General features: G+C 66.6%; 2 protein-coding genes and 1 long non-coding RNA gene across 5 annotated transcripts; 2 read left to right on the forward strand and 1 right to left on the reverse strand.

The window, feature by feature from the left end:
- Positions 1 to 75: 75 nt before the first annotated feature.
- Positions 76 to 2708, forward strand: VPS25 (vacuolar protein sorting 25 homolog). The gene is made up of 6 exons (XM_068660867.1): positions 76 to 231; positions 406 to 551; positions 1082 to 1135; positions 1251 to 1339; positions 1648 to 1723; positions 2050 to 2708. The coding sequence occupies exons 1-6, from the start codon at positions 185 to 187 to the stop codon at positions 2160 to 2162; spliced, it is 525 nt and encodes a 174-aa protein (XP_068516968.1). The 5' UTR covers positions 76 to 184; the 3' UTR covers positions 2163 to 2708.
- On the reverse strand, positions 2701 to 8650 carry LOC137844460 (uncharacterized). 2 transcript variants are annotated; one of them, XR_011089907.1, is made up of 2 exons: positions 8470 to 8650; positions 2701 to 4039 (listed from the first exon to the last, which is right to left on the reverse strand). It is a non-coding gene; the product is annotated as an uncharacterized lncRNA (long non-coding RNA). The 2 variants fall into 2 exon arrangements; XR_011089906.1 differs by having other exon boundaries at positions 2701 to 6865.
- Positions 7815 to 18940, forward strand: WNK4 (WNK lysine deficient protein kinase 4). 2 transcript variants are annotated; one of them, XM_068660778.1, is made up of 20 exons: positions 7815 to 8270; positions 12550 to 12722; positions 13009 to 13229; positions 13328 to 13485; positions 13878 to 13966; positions 14080 to 14299; positions 14388 to 14712; positions 14833 to 14963; positions 15052 to 15119; positions 15200 to 15341; positions 15418 to 15534; positions 15627 to 15782; positions 16053 to 16113; positions 16225 to 16377; positions 16467 to 17014; positions 17148 to 17244; positions 17347 to 17779; positions 17915 to 18117; positions 18227 to 18324; positions 18416 to 18940. In XM_068660778.1, exons 1-20 carry the CDS (start codon positions 7815 to 7817, stop codon positions 18416 to 18418), a joined length of 3852 nt encoding a protein of 1283 aa, XP_068516879.1. In that variant the 3' UTR covers positions 18419 to 18940. The 2 variants fall into 2 exon arrangements, with proteins under 2 accessions (XP_068516879.1, XP_068516878.1); XM_068660777.1 differs by having other exon boundaries at positions 18419 to 18940.
- Positions 18941 to 19020: the final 80 nt, after the last annotated feature.

A 19020-nucleotide genomic window follows, 5' to 3' on the forward strand; every position in this document is an offset into this window, starting at 1 on the left:
GGTTAGGAGCGGGTGGGCGTGGCTTTGGGCGAGTGGGCGGGGTTATGAGGGATGTGGGCGTGGCTTTGGAGGGGGCGGGGTCTGGGGAAGGGGAGGGGCGGGGCTTGGGGGGCGGAAGCCGGAAGCCGGAAGCCGGAAGCCGGCGGCGGTGGCGGTGGGGTTGGTTCCGGTGGCGGCGGCGGCGATGAGCTTCGCGTGGCCGTGGCAGTACAGCTTCCCGCCCTTCTTCACGTGAGCACCGGCACCGGGACCGGCACCGGGGGCGGGGGGAGGCACCGGGCGGTGCGTGGGGGGTGTGGCGGGGGACACCGGGACCGGAACCGGGAACAGAACCGGGACCGGGGCGGGGGGAGGCAGGGCCGCGGCCTGGTCCCGGTGCCGGTTCCATGGCGGAGCCCCCCGCAGGCTGCAGCCCAACGGCGAGACGCGGCAGAAGCAGCTGGCGGCCTGGTGCGCGCTGGCTCTCGCCTACAGCCGGCGGCACCGGCTGCCCGCCATGACGGTGCGGGAGGCGCAGGACAGCCCCCTGTTCGCCAACCGCCGCCTGCAGCGTATCCTTGGGCACGGCCCCGCCACCCCCAAACCCCTCGGACCCCCCCCCAACACCCCTCGGCCCCGGTTACCGGCCCCCCCCCGGTTACCCCCGCCCCTTCCCCGTACCGGTTCCCCGCTGTCCTTCCCCAGCCCCGGTTGCCTTAACCCAGTGTCCCGTCACACCCTCCCCCCCCCCCCCCCCAAGCCCTCACCCCGGTCACCCCCTGTCCTCTCCCACCCCGGTTGTCCCTATCCCAACCCCCACTCCCCCCCCCCAGGTACCCTCCATCCCGTTCTATCCCAGTTACCCCATCCCCCATCCCAGTTACCCTCCCTCCTGTCCCCCCCCATCCCAGTTAGTTGATCCTGGCCCCCCCATCCCAGTTACCCTCCATCCCATCCTGTCCCAGTCCCAGTTACCCCCCCAATCCCAGTTACACCCCCCCAATCCCAGTTACCCTCATCCCCAAATCCCACCCCTGTGTCCCGTCCCGTCCCCTCCCCACCCCCCCAAGCTCTGTCAGTGCCTCCTTAACCCCCCTCCCAGGGAAGCTACCGCTCGAGTCCATCCAGGTGGTGCTGGAGGAGCTCCGCAAAAATGGTGGGTGTCCGTCTGGCCATCGGGGTGGGGTCTGTCCTCTACCGGGGGGGCTCTGCCCCTGACTGCTGTCCCAGCCCCCTGCCCTGCCTGGAAGCCTTCCTCCTGTTGATTCCAGGGAACCTGGAGTGGTTGGACAAGAACAAAACCAGCTTCCTCATCATGTGGAGGAGACCCGAGGAGTGGGGAAAGCTCATCTACCAGTGGGTGAGGAGCTGGAGGCTGCCCCAGCGCGCAGGGGGGGCCTTCCCTGTCCGGAGGGCCTCGTGTAAAAGACTCCTGAACGTCCTCCTCGTGCTTTCTCCCTACTTCTGCTTCCATTCTGCTCGCTGCGTGGAGCTGCGTTAGCTCCCTCGGGTGTCATTTCTTGCCTTTCTGACACCCCAGCACGTTCTGAGGGGGGTTTTGCTCGTTGGGGGCTGCCCACGTTACGCTTTGTTTGCACTGGGGTGTGCGAGGGATCGTGCGGAGGGCGTTAAATCGCGCAGATCTGCCCAATGCTTTTACGTTTCCAGGTGTCGAAGAACGGTTTGACCAACTCCGTGTTCACGCTGTACGAGCTGGTGAGCGGTGACGACACTGCAGAGGAAGGTAACGCCACTGCTGTGTCCTGCAGCAGCTTTTCAGGGCACGCTTGATCCAAATACCCAAACAGATGATTAGCTGGGCCTTCCCAGTGCCTGGGGTGAGCTGCAGGCTGTTGAATTTTCACGCCTGGCTTCTTCGCTGCCTCGTGTCTGCTGACTCGATCAGCGGGGCCTTGGGGCTTTGCTGTAGTGTCACGGTGCTGGGGTCTGAGAGGTGCCCTGCAGGGCCCTCCGTCTGCGCTGTCACCGCCCCGTAGATGTCGTGAGCCTCTCTGTTTCCCGCTGTGTTCCTTCTTCTTCTCGCTGACGGGGCTGGCTGTCCTTCCCTAGAGTTCCACGGGCTGGATGAGGCCATGCTGCTTCGCGCCCTGCAAGCCCTGCAGCAGGAGCACAAGGCTGAAATCATCACGCTGGACGACGGCCGAGGCGTCAAGTTCTTCTGATGGGAGCCCTCTCCCTGCTGCTCCTCTCCGGCTGCTGAAGCTGCGAAGGTTTCGTCTCCTGGCCTGGTTTCAAGCCCTGTCTGCAAGCAGCTGCATATTGGGGATTTCTTGGGGCGAGGAGAATCTGTGAAGCCTTCCAGAGACGTGACTTTTTAGAAATCCTCAGAGCTCCTCCGTCTTTCTTTTCTCCCTGTTGTGTTTGAGAGGCTAAAGCTGCTCTCAGCGGCTCTGGAGGGACCACCCAGAAGTGAAACCAGGGAAAACTGCTCCCGTGGCTGCTCCCTGCTCCTGGGAGAACAGGGGATGGGCTCTTCCGTGGCCGGTCAGGCTTGGCCTCTGAGGGCAGCTCCTTCCCAGCTTCCAGCCGCGTTCCTGGGCTCGGCAGTCCCCGCTGCTCGGGCTGGAGGCAGGGGGACAGGACGTGCTGCTGCGGTGTAAAAGACCTCGCTGGAACAACCACGTGCTCGCTGCAGAGCAGGCCGTGTGGTGGGGCGGGTGCCAAGGAGCTAATCTGGAGTAATTAAAATGACAGGATGTATTTATAGAGCTGCCTGGCTGTTTGGGTCTATCTTTATTTTTCCACCCGAAACAAAACACAAGGGCCCACCGAATCCCTGCCCTTCAGCTGCGTCTCCTTGCTGCGCTGTACAAACAGCGCGTGCTGGGCAGGGGGGGACTGCAAAGCTGCCCCCCCTGCCGTGGAATCAGGCAGTGCTGGGGCTTTTCCATGTGTTGTGGACCACGGGGGCTCCTCCTGCCTGTCCTCGGGGCCACGCGTGCCTTCATCTCCACGTGTGATCTGCCGAAAATCTCTTGGGTTTGGTGCAGAGGTGGTGGGGGAAGCTCGAAAACGAGAGGCTGGTGGGGGTTGTAATGCAGTTCTGGATTCTCGGTGCTGACAACGAGGTGCGCAGCTCACTGGGAGCTGACCCAGGTCCAGTCTTTGACCCGGTAAATCCTTAATCGCTGACCAGGGAGCTTCCCTGGGGAAGGATCGAGCTCCCCTTGCTCGGTCTTTGCCTCGCTGCTCACTGCAGGCGGATGCGGGGCGCTGCGCTGCAGTGACCTTTAATCCAAGCCCCTGAGGTCATTTTTAGGATCTCGCAGAGCCCCTCGGCACGCTCCAGCTGGCGCTGAGCAGCTCGTCCTTCCCTCCCTGCCCCTCGCTGGGCTCCTCGGCTCCGCTCCAGCTGCGGTGCTGCTGGCACCCGTTGGCGGTGGTAACCGGCAGTACAGACGAGATGCCAGAGCCTGGGCTGGGTTTGTGGGACTGGGGGAATTTTAAAATACCTTTTTTTTCCAGCATCTCCCTGGGGCTTGGGTCAGTGCCTGGGGTCTGCCTTGTTCCTTTTCACGCTGTCCCCGCTGATTTCCCTCTCTGGGTGCTGTTCCCTTCCCTGCTGTTGTTCCCCCGCAGGATGTTTCTGCGCTGGCTGTTTCGTGCATTTAATTTCATCCACGTTTGACCCGGGATAATGAGTCTGCAGAGACAAGCCCGGGCTGTTTGTGTTTCTCCCCCTGCCCGTGCGTGGTGCTGACCTCTCGCATTGTGTTCCGAGCTGCCTGTGCTGGCCGTAACCTCGCCGTCCTTGAGCCGCTCTGCCTTCCTAATTAAATTTGCTCCCTCCTTAGGAAATGGCCGATGTGAGGTTAGATAAGCTTAAAATTAAGCCTTTTTCTTTCCAAAGCCCTCCTGGCAGAGATTCTCGGCTCGTTTTCAGCTTCCTCTTCCAGCTTGCTCGGCGAGGTGAGGAGGAAGAGTGCGCTTCCCCTTGGCGCACCCTCCCGGGGCCGGGCTGCTGCTGCTTTTCTGTGCGGGTTTTCTGGTGGTGAGGTGCACGCCAGGGGCGAGCTGGAGCTCGTGGTGATGTCAGCACCTGCTGGCAGGCAAAAACAAAGCCTTTTTATTGTCCTCCCAAACCGGCCTCCTTATCTTCGCGTGGCGCTTTATGGCGTAATCACGGGACTGGGACATCAGAGCCCGTCTGCTTTGCGTTCCTGTTCCCTGGGGGTGCTCAAAACCCTTAGTTTGGGAGCCCTGGGGTGCTGGCTAGATGGGAAGGAGATGAATTAACCTGCAGGGAGCGGGGTAGCCTCCAAGCACGACTTCCCTGCACCTAAAGCAGCTCCTCCCCGTGCTCCCCGTGCGCGGCGCTGCAGCCGTGCGCGCTCCTGGAACGAGGCAAAGGGCAGGGGAGGTTTGGGTTCGTTTCCACGCGGGGCTGAAGCAGCTCGGGCAGCTTCCCCTCGGCCTCTCCTGTCGTAGCTGCGAGCTGCCTGGGCAGGGTGTCGGGGTCTGAAACCGGTGCAAAGGGACCTGAGCCCTCCTCACGGGGCTTTGGCGTTGATGGTTTGAAAATAAAACAAAACAAAACCTGTCCGCGCTCCTGGGGGCACCGTGGCGGGGTTGGTTCTGCTCTGATCAATGCGGGGCTGCAGTTCGGGAAGTTGGGTCGGAGAGGGAGGAGGCAGAGCCCTGCTCCCTCCGTGCTTTTTGGCAGAAAGAAATGAAACAATTCCACGTAACCGAGAGCAAAACAACTGGAAAGGGGGGGATCCACCAGGGCAGAGGGAGCTGGAGCAGGAGGCACGGCCCTGGGACGAGGCATGGGGCTGCGTGCCAAGAGGAGGGCAGCCGAGCGCCCTGAGCTTGGCCACCGATGCTGCCAAAAGCCTCGTGGGGCAGATTTGGCATCCTGGGGCCGCGACACCTCGCCGGGACGAGGCAGGGACCCCGCTGGATGGTGCTGGGGTGCGGGATTCAGCGGTTCCTCGGGATGGGTCTGCGGGTGCTGGTCCCCAGCTCCGGCTCTGAGGTCACTGCTGCCATCTGGCCGCACCGATTAGGGCTCGTGGGCCAGGGCGAGGTGGAGCTCAGGGGGCTGGGGCTGAGATAAGGCGCTATCGCGGCCCCGCACACTCGGCTTCTGCTGGTCATGGGAAGGGAGAGAGCTCGGAGGGGTTTTTCGTGAGCTGGTCGAGGACCAGGAGTTGCTTCGGTCTGATAAATTTATGAGCTGGGATCATTTGTGTGTGGGTTGCTTCTGTCATTCTGGGTGAAGGAAATCCTCAGCAGTTATCTCAGGGCTAAGGTCACGGCTGAGGTTGGAGTGACGCCTCCTCCTCCCCAAATTTCCAAGCTTTAGGGTAGGGGGGCATGCTGGAAGGGGAGGCCGAGGCTCCCAGCAGGTGTGGGATACTGAAACCGAGCAGGACACATCCCTTTTGTCACCGGGGAACCTTCCTCCTCCTCCTCCTCCTCCCTGGCCCTCCCGTGCTGGGGATGCTCAGCTCCCACGCAGCCCCCCCTGGGCAGAGGGGCTCTGCAGATACACCGGCTCCGCAGTGCTCGGGCCCATCCCAGCCGATGATTTCTGGCAGAATTCTCTGGAGTCGGTCTTTGATGAGCGATCCAACCCCGAGGAGGGCGATCGCAGTCTCCTCTCTCTTCCCAGCAGCCAAAAAATCGGCGAAGCTGCCTGGCTGCGGCGGTTCCTCAAAGCGCAGGGCTGGCACCGGGAGGAATGTCACCCTGATAAGGTGCCGGGGAGCCCCGCGTGTTTTCCGAGCGCTGGCAGGGCTCGTTGTGGGCTGGAGCTTTCTCATTTCAGCCCAAACCTGGCTCCAGCTTGGTGATTTGGGGTGGGTTGGGAGGGTCGCCTCGCTGGGTCACCTCGCTCCTGCCACGTCTGCGGCGCTCCTGGGCTGGGGAGAGGAGACTCCTCCAGCTGCTCACCGGGGAGGACGGCGAGCGGGGCGAGCTCCGTGCCCAATTTCCACCCTCTCTGCTCCTCCGGGACCTTTCGAGGCATCTCCTCCCACGGTGAAAATGGTGCCGGGCCACGAGCCTGCTGGCAACGAGACAGGGAGCCCTGCCTGGCTCCTGCTGGCTGAGCCCTCACCAAACAGCGCGGGCTCCTCGCCAGCCCCGGACGTGTCCCAGCAGCTTGGCGCAGGGAGCGGGGCTGGAGGTGGCTGCAGGGCTACGCCCCTCGATGCCAACGGAGCCGGGGCCGAGCGGGCGCATCCTCGCGCTGATCCTGGGCAGGGTGCAGCTGAGCACGGCGCCTTGCTTGGCACCGCTGAGTCAAACCCTGCCAGGTTGCACCAGGCAGAAGCCTCCCACAGCAGGGACGGCGCGGCACCGCACCCGGCGGCGCATCGCTGCTGGGTTTGGGCTCTGGCAGACGGCGCTGCCTGCTGCTGTGGGCCAGGAGGCTGCAGTCGCTGCTGCCTCTGCCCCTGCTGCAGGCACCAAGCAGAGCCCGGGCTGTGCACCCCGAGCAGCCCCCAGTGCCTTTTCCCCCAGGAACATGCCCTGGGCACGCTGTTGGGAGCACAGGGTAGGTCAGGACGCGCTCCCTGCTCTCAGCTCAGCAGGTGAAGGCACCTGGGCCGGTTCCCTTCCTGGGGAAGGTTTTCCCCAGCCCCCATTTTTGGGAGGATGAAGGAGCGGGGTTGTGTGGAGGTAGCAGAGGTCTGCCCGAGTGCAGGAGATGAGCCGCTGGCCGCTCAGCCTGCCCAGGGAATCAACATTTCATTAAATGCAGCTCCCTCCTCCCGCCCGGACAGGGACAGGGACGGGGATTTATGGGGCTGCAGCCGTGCCTCGGGTTGGTAAATCTGCACAGAGGACACGGCCGTGCGAGCGCTTCAATCCTCCCCGTCAGGTTTCCTGTACCGTCAGGCAGAAACAATCCGACCTTAGGGAAAAGAAATTAACGCCAGCCTCGATCGCTTTGTGTTTTGTGTAAACAGCTTCCCCGGGCAGAACAACCTCACCGCTTAAGCTGCAGAGACAACAAGCTCTTGTCCAGGGCTCCCCGGCGAGCGCGTGGCCGACGGACACGTCCCTATCTCGGCATTTGCATGAGCCTAATTTCAGGATTTCACCCAGCAGTAAACCCCGGGAGGAGCGGGGCAGGAGCTGATAGCGCGTCAGTGCCGCTGCAGGGGGGGAGCCGCGGCCTCTGGCAAACGTGGGGCTTGGACACCTCCCGTGCTGAGCTCTGGGTGAACATTTAAGAGGAGCGTGTCCCCGCAGCTCGGTTTAGCCTCCGTCCCCATGCCCGGTGCCTGTCCTGGTGCCGGTGCCCGTAGTGGTGCCTGACCCAGTGCCTTTCCCGGTACCAGTGCCTATCCCGGTGCTCTCTCCAGGGCTTTTCCCAGTACCAGTGCCCATCCCGGTGCTCTCCCCAGTGCCCATCCCAGTGCTGTGCCCATCCCAGTGCTTGCTCCAGTGCCTTTCCCAGTACCGGTGCCCATCATGGTGCTCTCCCCAGTGCCTTTCCCGGTACTGGTGCCCACCCCAGTGCTGTCCCCATCCCGGTGCTCTCCCCCATGCCCTCCCCAGTGCCTTTCCCGGTGCCCACCCGGTGCCCATCCCGGTGCTCTCCCCGGTGCCGGTGCCCACCCGGTGCCCACCCCGGTTCCCGGTGCCGCTGCCACCGGCGCAGCGCACACGAGGGGGGCGGTGGCCGCGCGGAGGCGGGGTCGGGCCGGGGCGGGGCCGGTGCTACCGGGCGGGGCCGCTCCGGTGCCGGGGCCCGGGCCGGGTGCTCGGGGACCGCTCCTGGCTGCGGGGCGGCGGCACCGGGCGCGGAGCTGCGGGAGCGGCCGGGGCGCAAACCGAAGCGAACCGAGCCGGGACCGATGCCGGCGGCTGAACCCGAGCCCACCGCCACCGGAGCCATGTCCCAGCCCGAGGCGGAGCGGGTGGGAGGCGGCGGCGGCGGCGGCTCCGCGGTGGAACCGGGGCCCCCCGGGCGAGCTCCGCACCGTAACCGCGGCCGGCGGCCGTCGGGGCGCGACCCCCGCCGCGCCTCGTCCCGCTTCAACCGGCGGAGCTCGGTGGAGCTGGAGCTGCTGGGGTACCCCCCACCCACCGGGGGGTCTCCGCCGTCGCCGCCGCCGCCGCCCCCGGGAGCCGCCGGGCCCCGGGAACCGGAGGAGACGGAGAGCGAGGAGGTGGAGACGCGCGCCGTGGCCACGTCCCCCGACGGCCGGTTCCTCAAGTTCGACATCGAGATCGGCCGCGGCTCCTTCAAAACCGTCTACAAGGGGCTGGACACCGAGACCACCGTGGAGGTGGCGTGGTGCGAGCTGCAGGTACGGGGAGGGGGCTGCACCTGTGGCACGGCACGGCACGGCATGGCACGGCATGACATGGCATGGCTCAGCACAGCACGGTGCAGAACGTGGGTAGGGGGCTCAGCCAGAACCTCCCGTGCCCCCCCAGCCCACCCCAGCACCCATCACCCACCGGGCTGCAGAGCAGGGCTGGGTGCTGCCCCCCCCACGTGCCCACCTCGGTGCTGTGCAGGGCTCAGGCTCCGTGCTCATGGCCCTCCTGCTGCTTGCACGCTGCTTTCCCTTCACCTCGGCACTCCCCGTGCTACAGAGCACTCGTGGGGTGTCAGCACCCCCGGTGCCAGCTCCTGCTCCGGGGGAGGGATGCCACCCAGCTCCAGGCTGTGCCGCAGGGCTGAGCACCCTGCTGCGATTTGGGTGCCTGCTAGCTCTCCGCTCACCCTTTGGAAGGGCAGACGGGGCAGGGGGGCCCTCTCCTGTGCTCCCTCCACGCACGTGCCCGTGCTGGAGCTGGCCCAGAGGCTCGCTGCGATAGCCCTCGGCGTGCTTAGGGCCACGTGCTGCGGTGAGGCTCAGGGTACGGCGCGTCCTTGCTGCATGCCAGCCGCTTGCCCTTGGCTGCAGCGGTGCCCGCGGGCACCTGCAGTGGCTCCTGCGGCGCTGCCAGGGGCTCTCTGTTAGCAGCCCCTGGACCTGTGGCTTTCCCAAAGCAGCTTCCTCACCTCCTCTCCCTCCTCTCCCTTCACCATCCCGCTCATGCGGACGCTGGGAAGCCGAGGGCAGGGGCAGAGGTGTTGGCTCCCGCATCGCCTTCTCCCCTCCTCGCTTTTAAAGGGTGAGATCCTGGGCGCCGAGGGGAGGCTGCAGGGGGAGAGCCCGGCTGCGGGGCTCCTGCTCCCTCCTCGCAGCCCCTGGGGATGGGCTTTGGTGAAGTCCAAAGTCTCCGACGGACTCCCAGCCACCCTGGGGTGCCTGCTGCAGCTGGGAGGTCCAAGTCCTTGTTTGCGCAGAAAAAAAAACGTGCCCTGCGAGTTTGTTGTCTTGCTCCTGGAGCCCCGGTGCCACCTCTCGGGTGGCTGCGGCCCAGTAACGCGCGAAGAGATCCTCAGATAACGGTGAATGAGTTTTGGAGGGCTGAGCGGGGCCTCTTGGCGAGGAAGGTGAGGGCTTGGGCTCCAGCCGGCCTCTGGGGGGGTTGCGCAACTGAGGGCACGCCGCGGTCCCACCCTCGCTTCGCCCAATTCTCCCTCCGAATGCTCCTGAGCTCCCCTTCGTGCCTCCCGTCCCTCCGTGTGGCACTGGGAGCACTGGGAGCACAGCTTGCTGCTGGCACGGAGCTTTCTCCGGGTGATTCAGCCAAGCTGGGGCATCCCACCTGGCTGCCTCTGTGTCCCCTGGGTGCCCCGACCCCGCTGCGCTCGCAGCCGTCCTGCCGGAGCTGATGGCACAGCTTGGCTCCCATGCGCCCGTTTGGTCCCGTGCCGGGGCTGCGTTGCCTTGCACACCCCGTGTCCCTGCTCTGCGGTGTCCACAGGGGCCAGATCGTGGTCCCCAGCACCCATTTAGGGGCTGGGATGGGTGCTGCTGGTGCTGCAGCAGGAGCTCTGCTTGGCACCCTGTGCTGATGGGCACCCCGTGCAGGTGTCCGTGCCGGGGGGGCTCCTGGGGGCACCTCCAGGTGGAGCAAAGGCAGCCTAGAAGCAGCACAAACCCCCCCTCCTCCTCCGTCCTGTTCTTTATCCAGTGTCTCTTGTCCCCAAATCCACGTCCCGTGAGGGGCTGGGAGCACATAAGCAGACTTTTCAAAGTTGTTTTTATTTATTTATTATTTTTTTTTTTCTCAGCAATGGTGCAAAGAATCAGACACTGTGACACGAATGCAGGATTTGGAACCGCAAATAAAAATGGTTGTGGTTCTGCCCTTTTAAAAATAGCTTTGTCCCACGTCTTTCACAGCTCTCCCTTTTATTGCCTTTAAAATCTAAATGAATTCCCAACCTCAACCCTGACCTGCAGTTCCGGTCCTGAGAGCCTTGTCCGGCTGTCGTGATGCCTCCCAACCCCAAATCCCCCCCCTCTCGGTGCCTTCCTGGCCCCGCCGCGGTGCCAGGTGATTTGGGGGCACCGCTTTTGCCTGTCCCCTGCCTTCCTGTGGGCCCCCCCCTGGGGACCTCCCCGTCCCCGCTGCCCCCCGGCCCTGAACGGAGCCGTCTGTGTCTGCCTCCCGCAGCCCCGCCGTGCCCTGTTTGTGCTTTCCAGCTTTAGGCTGGAGGCTATTTCTGTTGATAGGTGCCGAGGGTTTGGGGGGGGGGGGAAGGAGGGAGCAGGGAGGAAACCAGAGGCCCGGAGTGGGATCGAGCCGTAAATACGCTGCCTGCCGGTGGTTTTCCTGGGGGGGGACCCCTCGGTGCGTCCCCCCCTGCAGCCCTGTGGAGCGGGGTGAGAGCACCCCAAATGGGGCAGGTGCCCCCAAAAGAGCTCCTGTGCTGATGTTGGGCAGGGAGAGGAGAGCGGGGCCTGCTTGGAGAGGGTTTGGGAATGGAGTGGCTGCCTGTGTGTGGGCAAGGAGGGGGGGCGATGCCCTTGGGGCCCCCTCAGAGCTGGAGGTCCCGGGGCTGTGTCCGGAGGGGAGGCCTCTGGGTGCTGCCCCAGCTCCTCTGGAAATGTCCCCTCGGTGCCTGGGTGCCCCCTTTCTGGGTGCAAATCGCGGCTTTTACCCCACGGGGTCTGTCCCTGGGACACAAGAGGGGGACATTGCAGGGCCCCCATGCCCAGGCAGCGTGGTGTGGGGGGGCTGTGGCCGCAGGCTTTGCTCCAGCGCCGGCGTTTCCTCGCCTCCTGCTCCATCCCTCCCCTCTGGCGCTGGCCCCAGCTCCTTCACTTGGCCCTGCCGAGCTCCCCGGCAGCCAGCTCCTGGCTCAGCGGGATGGGGCTGGGACAATTCCGTCCCCCCCCCTTGGCACCCTCCTCTTCCTCCGCGGGAGGTGGCTGGCAGGAAAGGGACACCGCGTCCCGGCGGCTCTGCTGGCAGCCCTGGTCGCGTGCCGCCCCGTGGTGCTGGGGCAGAGCCCCGGGGATGCTCAGCTCCTGTTTGGGGTTTGCAGGAGGAGCGGGGCCAGGACCGAACCCAGCAGCTCCGAGGGTTTGGGGAAGGAGCTTGGCTCCCCTCAGCCTTGCTCAAATCCCCCTTGGGGGGACAAATTCTGTGCTGCCCATCGCTGAGGCTGGGGGAGATGCTGTGGCTGCCCTCCAGCCCTGTTGATACCCTGAGCCCATCGCCCCACACCCTCACCCCGAGCCCCCTGAGCTCCTCGCAGCTCCCGGGGGGCAGCTGAGGGCCGGACGGGGCCCGGGGCGTGCGTTTGGGCACCGGGGGGGTGATTTTGGGCGCTGTTTTCCTCCCTGGCTATGAAAGGTCCCATTCATCCCCTGCAGCAGGGCTCAAATTCTCCTCCGGGTCTCAAAGCGTGCGTTAAAGGAGAGAGGGGATTATGGAGCGGCTCCAGCCCGGCCACGGGGCCAGTTGTGATGCAACGAAAATATTACAAAAGCTGCCGGGGCTGAGGGACGGTGGCCGCCAGCCACGGAGCCGTGCACGGGGCCGAAGTGTCCCGGTGCCCTCGGGGGGGTCCTCGGGCTCCATGCCCACCCGGCCCCTTTGGGATCCGGGCTGATTTGGGGTCGTGGCAGCAGGGCACAGCTCTGCCCCTTCCCCCTGAGGTGTCGCTGGGCCCTGCTCCTCCTGCGCCCCCCCCAATTCCTGGGGTTTTAGGGTCTGCGCCTTGCGGCCCTGGCCCCGCTCGGTGCCTGTGTCAGCGCTCAGCTTGGGTTTCCACTTTAATTAACTCGAGCAGGAGGAACATGGAAAAACCTGGGCTGGAGCCTCCCACGCCGGCCTTCCCCAACAAAGGCCTCATTGAGGCCTGCCCGGCTCCCTGCCACCAAGGTGCCCGGTGCCTCAGCGGGGGGCAGGAGCCATCCATGGGGGGGGGACACGGAGGGTGCTGAGGGCATCGGGGCTGCACGGGGCACCTCGGTGGGCTGACGGTGCTCGTTTTGGGGGGGGCACCGTGTGGGAGCCGAGGGCATCGACCATGGGGCCGGGCAGTCCAAACATGGGGCAGGAAGGCAGGCGGGTGTCGTGGTGCAGGGATTTCAGCCATCCCAGCCCCAAAAACAGGTTCTGGAGGAGCCACGAGCGTGGCTGGGATGTGGGGATGGGGGTGGGCTGAGCTCGGGGACCGGCCCCTAACCCCGTGTCCTGTCCCCCCCCCTGCCCACACCTCGCTCCCGGCAGACGCGGAAGCTGTCGAAGACGGAGCGGCAGCGCTTCAGCGAGGAGGTGGAGATGCTGAAGGGGCTGCAGCACCCCAACATCGTTCGCTTCTACGACTCCTGGAAGTCGTCCGTCAAGGGCCAGATCTGCATCGTGCTGGTCACGGAGCTCATGACCTCTGGCACCCTCAAGACGTGAGCCGGGGGGGGGGGTGGACTGGGGAGGGGACGGTCCTCACCCACCACACGGGCTTTTGGTGAAGGGGACTGGGTGTTATGGGGCTGGGTGGGGGTCCGGGGGGGTCACAGGGCAGCGCTGGCCTCTCCCCCCAACTGGCACCCCAGGTCTGACGTCCCCTTTGCAGCCCGGGGGTGGGCATGGGGCGGCGTCGGGGTGAGGAAGGGCCCCGGGGTTGGGCTTGGTGCCTTTGGGGCGGGGGGGGGGGGGGCTCCGACGCCAGCCCCCGAGTCCACCTCGCAGCTACCTGAAGCGGTTCAAGGAGATGAAGCTGAAAGTGCTGCAGCGCTGGAGCCGGCAGATCCTGAAGGGGCTGCATTTCCTGCACACCCGCTCGCCCCCCATCATCCACCGCGACCTCAAGTGCGACAACATCTTCATCACCGGCCCCACCGGCTCCGTCAAAATCGGCGACCTGGGGCTGGCCACGCTGAAGCGAGCCTCCTTCGCCAAGAGCGTGATAGGTGGGGACACGGGGGGCAACCCCATGGGGGAATTTGGGGGCTCGCGGGTGGCACTGGGTGCCCCCTGAGGTGATGCTGAGCCCCGCGGTGCCCCCCAGGCACCCCCGAATTCATGGCCCCGGAGATGTACGAGGAGAAGTACGACGAGGCGGTGGACGTGTACGCCTTCGGGATGTGCATGCTGGAGATGGCCACCTCGGAGTACCCCTACTCGGAGTGCCAGAACGCCGCCCAGATCTACCGCAAGGTCACCTCGGTGAGCGCCTGGGGGGGGGGACACACGGCGATGGGATGGGGGCAGCGGGACCTTGCCGCTCCCCGCAGCTTGGCAGGTTGTGCAAGAAGCTAAAATTAGGCGGGGAGGTGAGAGGGGGCTTGGCCCCGTGAGCCGCACAGGGCAGGGGCACCCGCCTGCCTCGCCCCGTGCCGCCGGAGCATTAATGGGGTGGAACGGGCACCGTGGTTGCCTTTAGCTGGACTCAGCCGGCTCCTACCTGCTGGGGTGGGAGCCCAAAGCCCCCCCGGGGGCTTGGATCCAGCTGCCGAACGGCGTCTGGGCCCCCCCAGGGCAATGTCCTGTCTGTTGGGGCCCCTAAAAACATGCTCGAGCCCCGGTGGAGCCTGACGGGTGCTGCCTGCCTCCCCCAGGGGCTGAAGCCCAGCAGCTTCTACAAGGTGAAGGTGCCCGAGCTGAAGGAGATCATCGAGGGCTGCATCCGCATGGACAAGGACGAGAGGTAGGAGAGGACCCAGGGCCGCAGAGCCCCCTGCCCTGGGTGCCTGCACCCATGGGTGCCCCCTGTGCACAGCGAGCGGCCGCATCCCGGCGCTGAGCACCCTTTTCCCCCAGGTACACCATCCAGGACCTGCTGGAGCACTCCTTCTTCCAGGAGGACACGGGGGTGCACGTGGAGCTGGCCGAGGAGGACGACGGCGTCAAGTCCGGCCTCAAGCTCTGGCTGCGCATGGACGACACCAAGAAGCTGCACGGCAAGTACAAGGACAACAACGCCATCGAGTTCCTCTTCGAGCTCTACAAGGACGTGGCCGAGGAGGTGGCCCAGGAGATGGTGGGTGCTGCAGGGCACGGGTTTTGGGGGGGACAACAGGGTGCCGGGGGGCTCCCCGAGGACCGCTGCGAGCCCTGCTCCCGCACAGGTGATTTTGGGTTTTGTCTGCGAGGCCGATTACAAGCTGGTGGCCAAAGCCGTGCGGGACCGCGTGGTCGCCATCAAACGCAAGAGGGAGAAGCTGAAGCGGGCGCGGGACGCGGTGCCGCCGGCCGAGCTGGGCCAGGGGCCCGGTGTCCTGCAGCTGCTGGAGGATTTCAAGTCCCCGCTGCCATCGAGTGTCCCCACGCCCGCCCCTGCCACTCCTGGCTCTGGGGACTCCGTTTTTGGCAGCGCCTTCCCACCGGAGCCCGAGGAGCCTGAGGCCGACCAGCACTTCGTGTACCGGCACACCAGCTACTCCTCGGCCACCTGTACGTAGGCACGGGGAGACGAGGGCGCATCCCACCCCAAATATATTTCCCGGGGAGGGGATTAAGAGCCGAGGGGGCCCCGTTTCTGGCCGCACTCGCTCAACTCGTGCTTGCCCCCAGCTGACTGCGAGACGGACGGCTACCTGAGCTCCTCCGGCTTCCTCGACTCCCCGGACCTCTCCCATCGCAGCGCCTCGGCGGGGACCCCCACCAGCCCGCCGCCTGCCCGCCCCGTGCGCTGCTTCCCCACGGTGAGTCCCCCCTTTTGGGGAGGTCGGGGGGGGGATCACGGTGGTGGCGGCAGCAGCAGCCCCGGCTCACGACCTCGTGTCCCCGCAGAGCATCGCGGTGCAGCTGCCCACCGAGCGCCTGCCGCCTGCCAGCGGCTTCTCCTCCCCGGTGGACAGGTGAGCCCCGAGCTGTGGGGTTGGGGAGAGGGGGGCAGCGGAGGGGAACGGGCGCGGTGACACCTCGGGGCTTCCCGCAGCTACGCCTCGGACGTGGCTTCGGGGATGAGCGACGGCTACGAGGGGCTCTCGGCCAGCGAGAGGAGCAGCAAGCTGCCGGCCAAGAGGGCAGCGGGGAAGCTGCTGCGGCGCCGAGCCCGGTCCAGGCTGCGCATCACCAACGTGAGTTGTTTGGGGGGGTGCTGGGGTGGCTGCGTCCCCGCTCCCTGCGGTGCTGAGCTCGTCCTGCCGCCCGCAGATCTCCGACAAGAACGACCGGGTGGTGGAGTGCCAGCTGCAGACCTACAACAACAAGATGGTGACGTTCAAGTTCGACCTGGACGGGGACAACCCCGAGGAAATCGCTGCCGTCATGGTGAGGATGGGGCTGGTGGGGGTGGTGGGGGTGGTGGTGATGGGGACGGTGGCTGCGGGCGCTGAGCACCCCCCTCACCGCCCCATTTCCAGGTCCACAACGAGTTCATCCTCAAGTCGGAGCAGGACGGCTTCATCCACCGCATCCGGGACATCATCCACCGCGTGGAGACCCTGCTGCGCAAGGACGGGCGCGGTGCCTCCGAGCTGCCCGAAAACCCCGAGGCAGAGGGTGGCAGCAGCCGGCCCGTGAGTACCCGGCCCCGGGACCCCCCTGCTGGGGACCCTGGGGACACCGAGCACAGCTCGGGGGGGAGCTGCCCGGTGCTGGGGACGCCCGCTGTGGGCACCGATCCCCTCCAGCTCCGTGCAGGATGCGCCCCGGGGTCGTGGGGGCACCGTGCCCGGCAGAGCCACCGGTTGCTGCCCCCTGCTTGCGGTGGGGACGTTTTAGGGACAAGCTGGGGTCTGGCTCAGCTCGTCCCATCCCGTCCTGGGGCTCAGCCTCTCCTTCCTCAGCAGGCAGAGCTGCAGCTGCAGGAGCTCTCGCGCTCCATCTCCTCCTCCTCCTCGCTCAGCGGTACGTCCCGCGCCCCCGGCCGAGCCGAGAGGGGGTCCCGGGGTTGGGGGGGAGGGGGCCGCATCGTGCCGGGGCTGAGCACCACGGGCGTCTCTCCCCCTTGTGCCGCAGACCTGGGCTGCACCAGCCCCAGCCTCTCGCTGCAGTCCCCGGTGCTGCCGGCGCTGAGCAGCTCCCTGTCGGAGAACGACCTCTCCAGCCCCGTGGAGCCACCGGCACCCCAAACCCGAGGGCAGCCGCCGGTGCTGCCGGGCTCCCCTGCAGGTATTCTGTCCGTCTGTCTGTCCATCCGTCCATCTGTCCGTCCATCCCGGCCGCTGACGCCCCTTTTTCCATCTCTCTCCCCCCCGCAGGCTCGGTGCAGACCTGGCCCCTTCTCTCCACGGCTCCCTCCTGGCCGACGGCAGCGCCGCTCTTCCCCCAAACGCCCCCCCCGAGCACCCCGGGGGCTCCCCCCGTTCCCCCTGCCCTCCCTCCTGCCCTCCCCTCGTCCCCCATCCCCAGCAGCCCCGTGAGCCCCCCCGTGACCAGCGGTCCCTGGTCCCCGACCACCCCGCTCCTGTCCCTGGCCAACGTCTTCTCCCTGGCGGTGATGAGCGTGGCCCACACGCTGCTGCCCGCCGTCTCCTCCATCGCCCCCTCGGGGGGCCACCTCTACCCCCCGCTGCTGCCTCGGCCCCAAAACCTCGTCCTGGGACCCCCTCGTTTCGTCTATCCCGACCCCGCCAGCATGGCCAAGCCCCCCCCGGCTCGCAGCGGGGCGCTGGGGGCCGCTGTCCCCGCTGCGGGGGGTGCTGTTCCCTTCTCTCCTCCAGCACCACCGGGGGGTGAGGCCGCGGGGAGCCCCCCAGCACCGCCGCCACCGAGCGTGTCCACGCCAGGGAGCCTGGAGGGCAGCGGGGTGAGTGCGGGGCGGGGAGGGCTCCGGGGGTGCTTTTAGGGTTGGGACACGGAGCCCTCTTGGCCCTAGGGACGCCAGGGGGGTGAACGGGCAGTGGGTCGCAAGGGCCGTGATGGTTTTGGGGTGTCTGCAGGTGCCGCTCGGCCCCCCCAAGCCCAGCCACCCGCTCATCGTCGCTGAGTCGCTGCCGCCCGGCGTGCCCAAGGCGCGGCTCTCACCCATCAACGAAGGTGAGGCGGGGAAGGGGCCGTGCCCACCCCGAGGAGGGGGTGACACCGCGCTGCCCCCGACCTCCCAGCTCACCCCCAGGCCCTGCTGCTTCCCCCCCCCAGCAGAAGCCAAGCCGCAGATCCTGGGCCGCTTCCAGGTGACGCCGTCCAAGGAGCCAGCGGCCGCCTCGCCGGCACCGGGCAGCGGCGAGGGCGAGGAGCATGGCACCGAGCTGGCGGCGAGCGGCTCCCCCCTGCCCCCCGCCCCCGGCACTGGGAGCAGCAGCAGCAGCAGCAGCAGCAGCTCCTCGGAGTCGGAGGCAGCGGTGCAGGACCCCGAGGTGGAGGAGGCGCAGCCCGGGGAGGGCACGGTGGTGGCGGCGGCGGCCGAGAGCGAGCGAGAAGGCGCCGGGGAGGAGGGCGCTGAGGGTGCTCCGCAGGCGGTGCTGAGCCAGGTGTGGCTGAGCTACTCCCGCAGCCTGTCCTACGTCAGCAGCGACGACACCGAGAGCGAGGACGAGGAGATCTGGGAGGAGCTGCAGAGCCTGCGCCAGAAGTGAGCAGCCCCTGGGGCTGGGGGGCTCTGTGTGGGGTGCCGCACCCCGGGAGGGTTCCCCTGTCCCCAGGATGAGGGGGGGGGGGGGGTTGGGGGTTTTCCAAGCTCAGCTCCCCTCCCTGCTTCTCTCCCAAGGCACCTGGCTGAAGTGCAGCTGCTGCAGAGCAGCCAGAAGAAGGAGATCGAGGAGCTGTACCTGCGGATGGGGAAGCAGCCCCCGCTGGGCATCGTGTCCCCCGCCGCCATGCTCTCCAGCCGCCAGCGCCGCCTCTCCAAGGGCAGCTTCAACCCCTCCCGCCGCAACAGCCTGCAGCGCCTCGAGCTGGGGCAGCCCCAAGGTACAAACCCCGGAGCTGTCCGTGGCTTCTCGCAGGGAATTTGGAAAGTTTTGACCCCCCCCGGGGCGCAGCTCGGTGCCCCCAGCTCAGGGCCTGTCTGTCCCCGCAGGGATCATGCGGCGAAACTCGCTGAGCGGCAGCAGCACCGGCTCCCAGGAGCAGCGCGTGAGCAAGGGGGTGACCTTTGCGGATGATTTTGGCCGCATGGTAAGGGGCGGGGGCCTGATCCTGCTGCCCGTAACCCCCCCCAGAAGCGCTCCCAGCGCCCCCCCAGCTCACTGACACCTCTCTCCCGCAGTAGGCAGCCGGCCGGGAGTGACTTCGTGAACTACCTCAACCAAGTGCCTGCTGCCCCGCAGGGGGGGGGAGCCCCCCACACCTCCTGGGGAGCAGCCAGCGGGGTGTCTGCCTTGGGGGGGCCCAGCCCCAACCCTTCTGCACCCTGCCAGGGCCGGGCTGGCAGCACTCTGCTCGTCCCTATGTGTCCCCGTCCGCTCCTGTCCCCTCCCAGCTGCGGGAGGGAGCAGGGCACTGGCACCCCCCCGCAGCCCCGCGCCCCGCCGCGCTTCGTCCTGGCTCCCCGAGCAGAACCCAGCCTGCTCCGTGCCCCCGTTACACCGCGTCCTCTGCCTTACTCCACCTCGCCGTCCTCCAGCCTCGCCCTCGCGGCACAAAGCGGCGCCTTCCCCTCCCCGAGCCCAAAGCAGCGCGGGGGCCGTGCCCGAAAAACGATGGAACCGGGGGCTGCGGGGGGCGGGCTGCGGGTGAATTTTGTTACAAACCCACATCTGGGAAGCGTTTCATAAATACGGATCAAACACCAGGCGGCTCTGGCTGTGTCTGTGGAGGAGCTGGCTGCTGAGAAGCGCACAAACTGAGAAAAATGGGTAAAAATAAGAAGGA

Source organism: Anas acuta, chromosome 25 (assembly GCF_963932015.1).
Source record: "Anas acuta chromosome 25, bAnaAcu1.1, whole genome shotgun sequence".
NCBI lineage: Eukaryota > Metazoa > Chordata > Aves > Anseriformes > Anatidae > Anas > Anas acuta.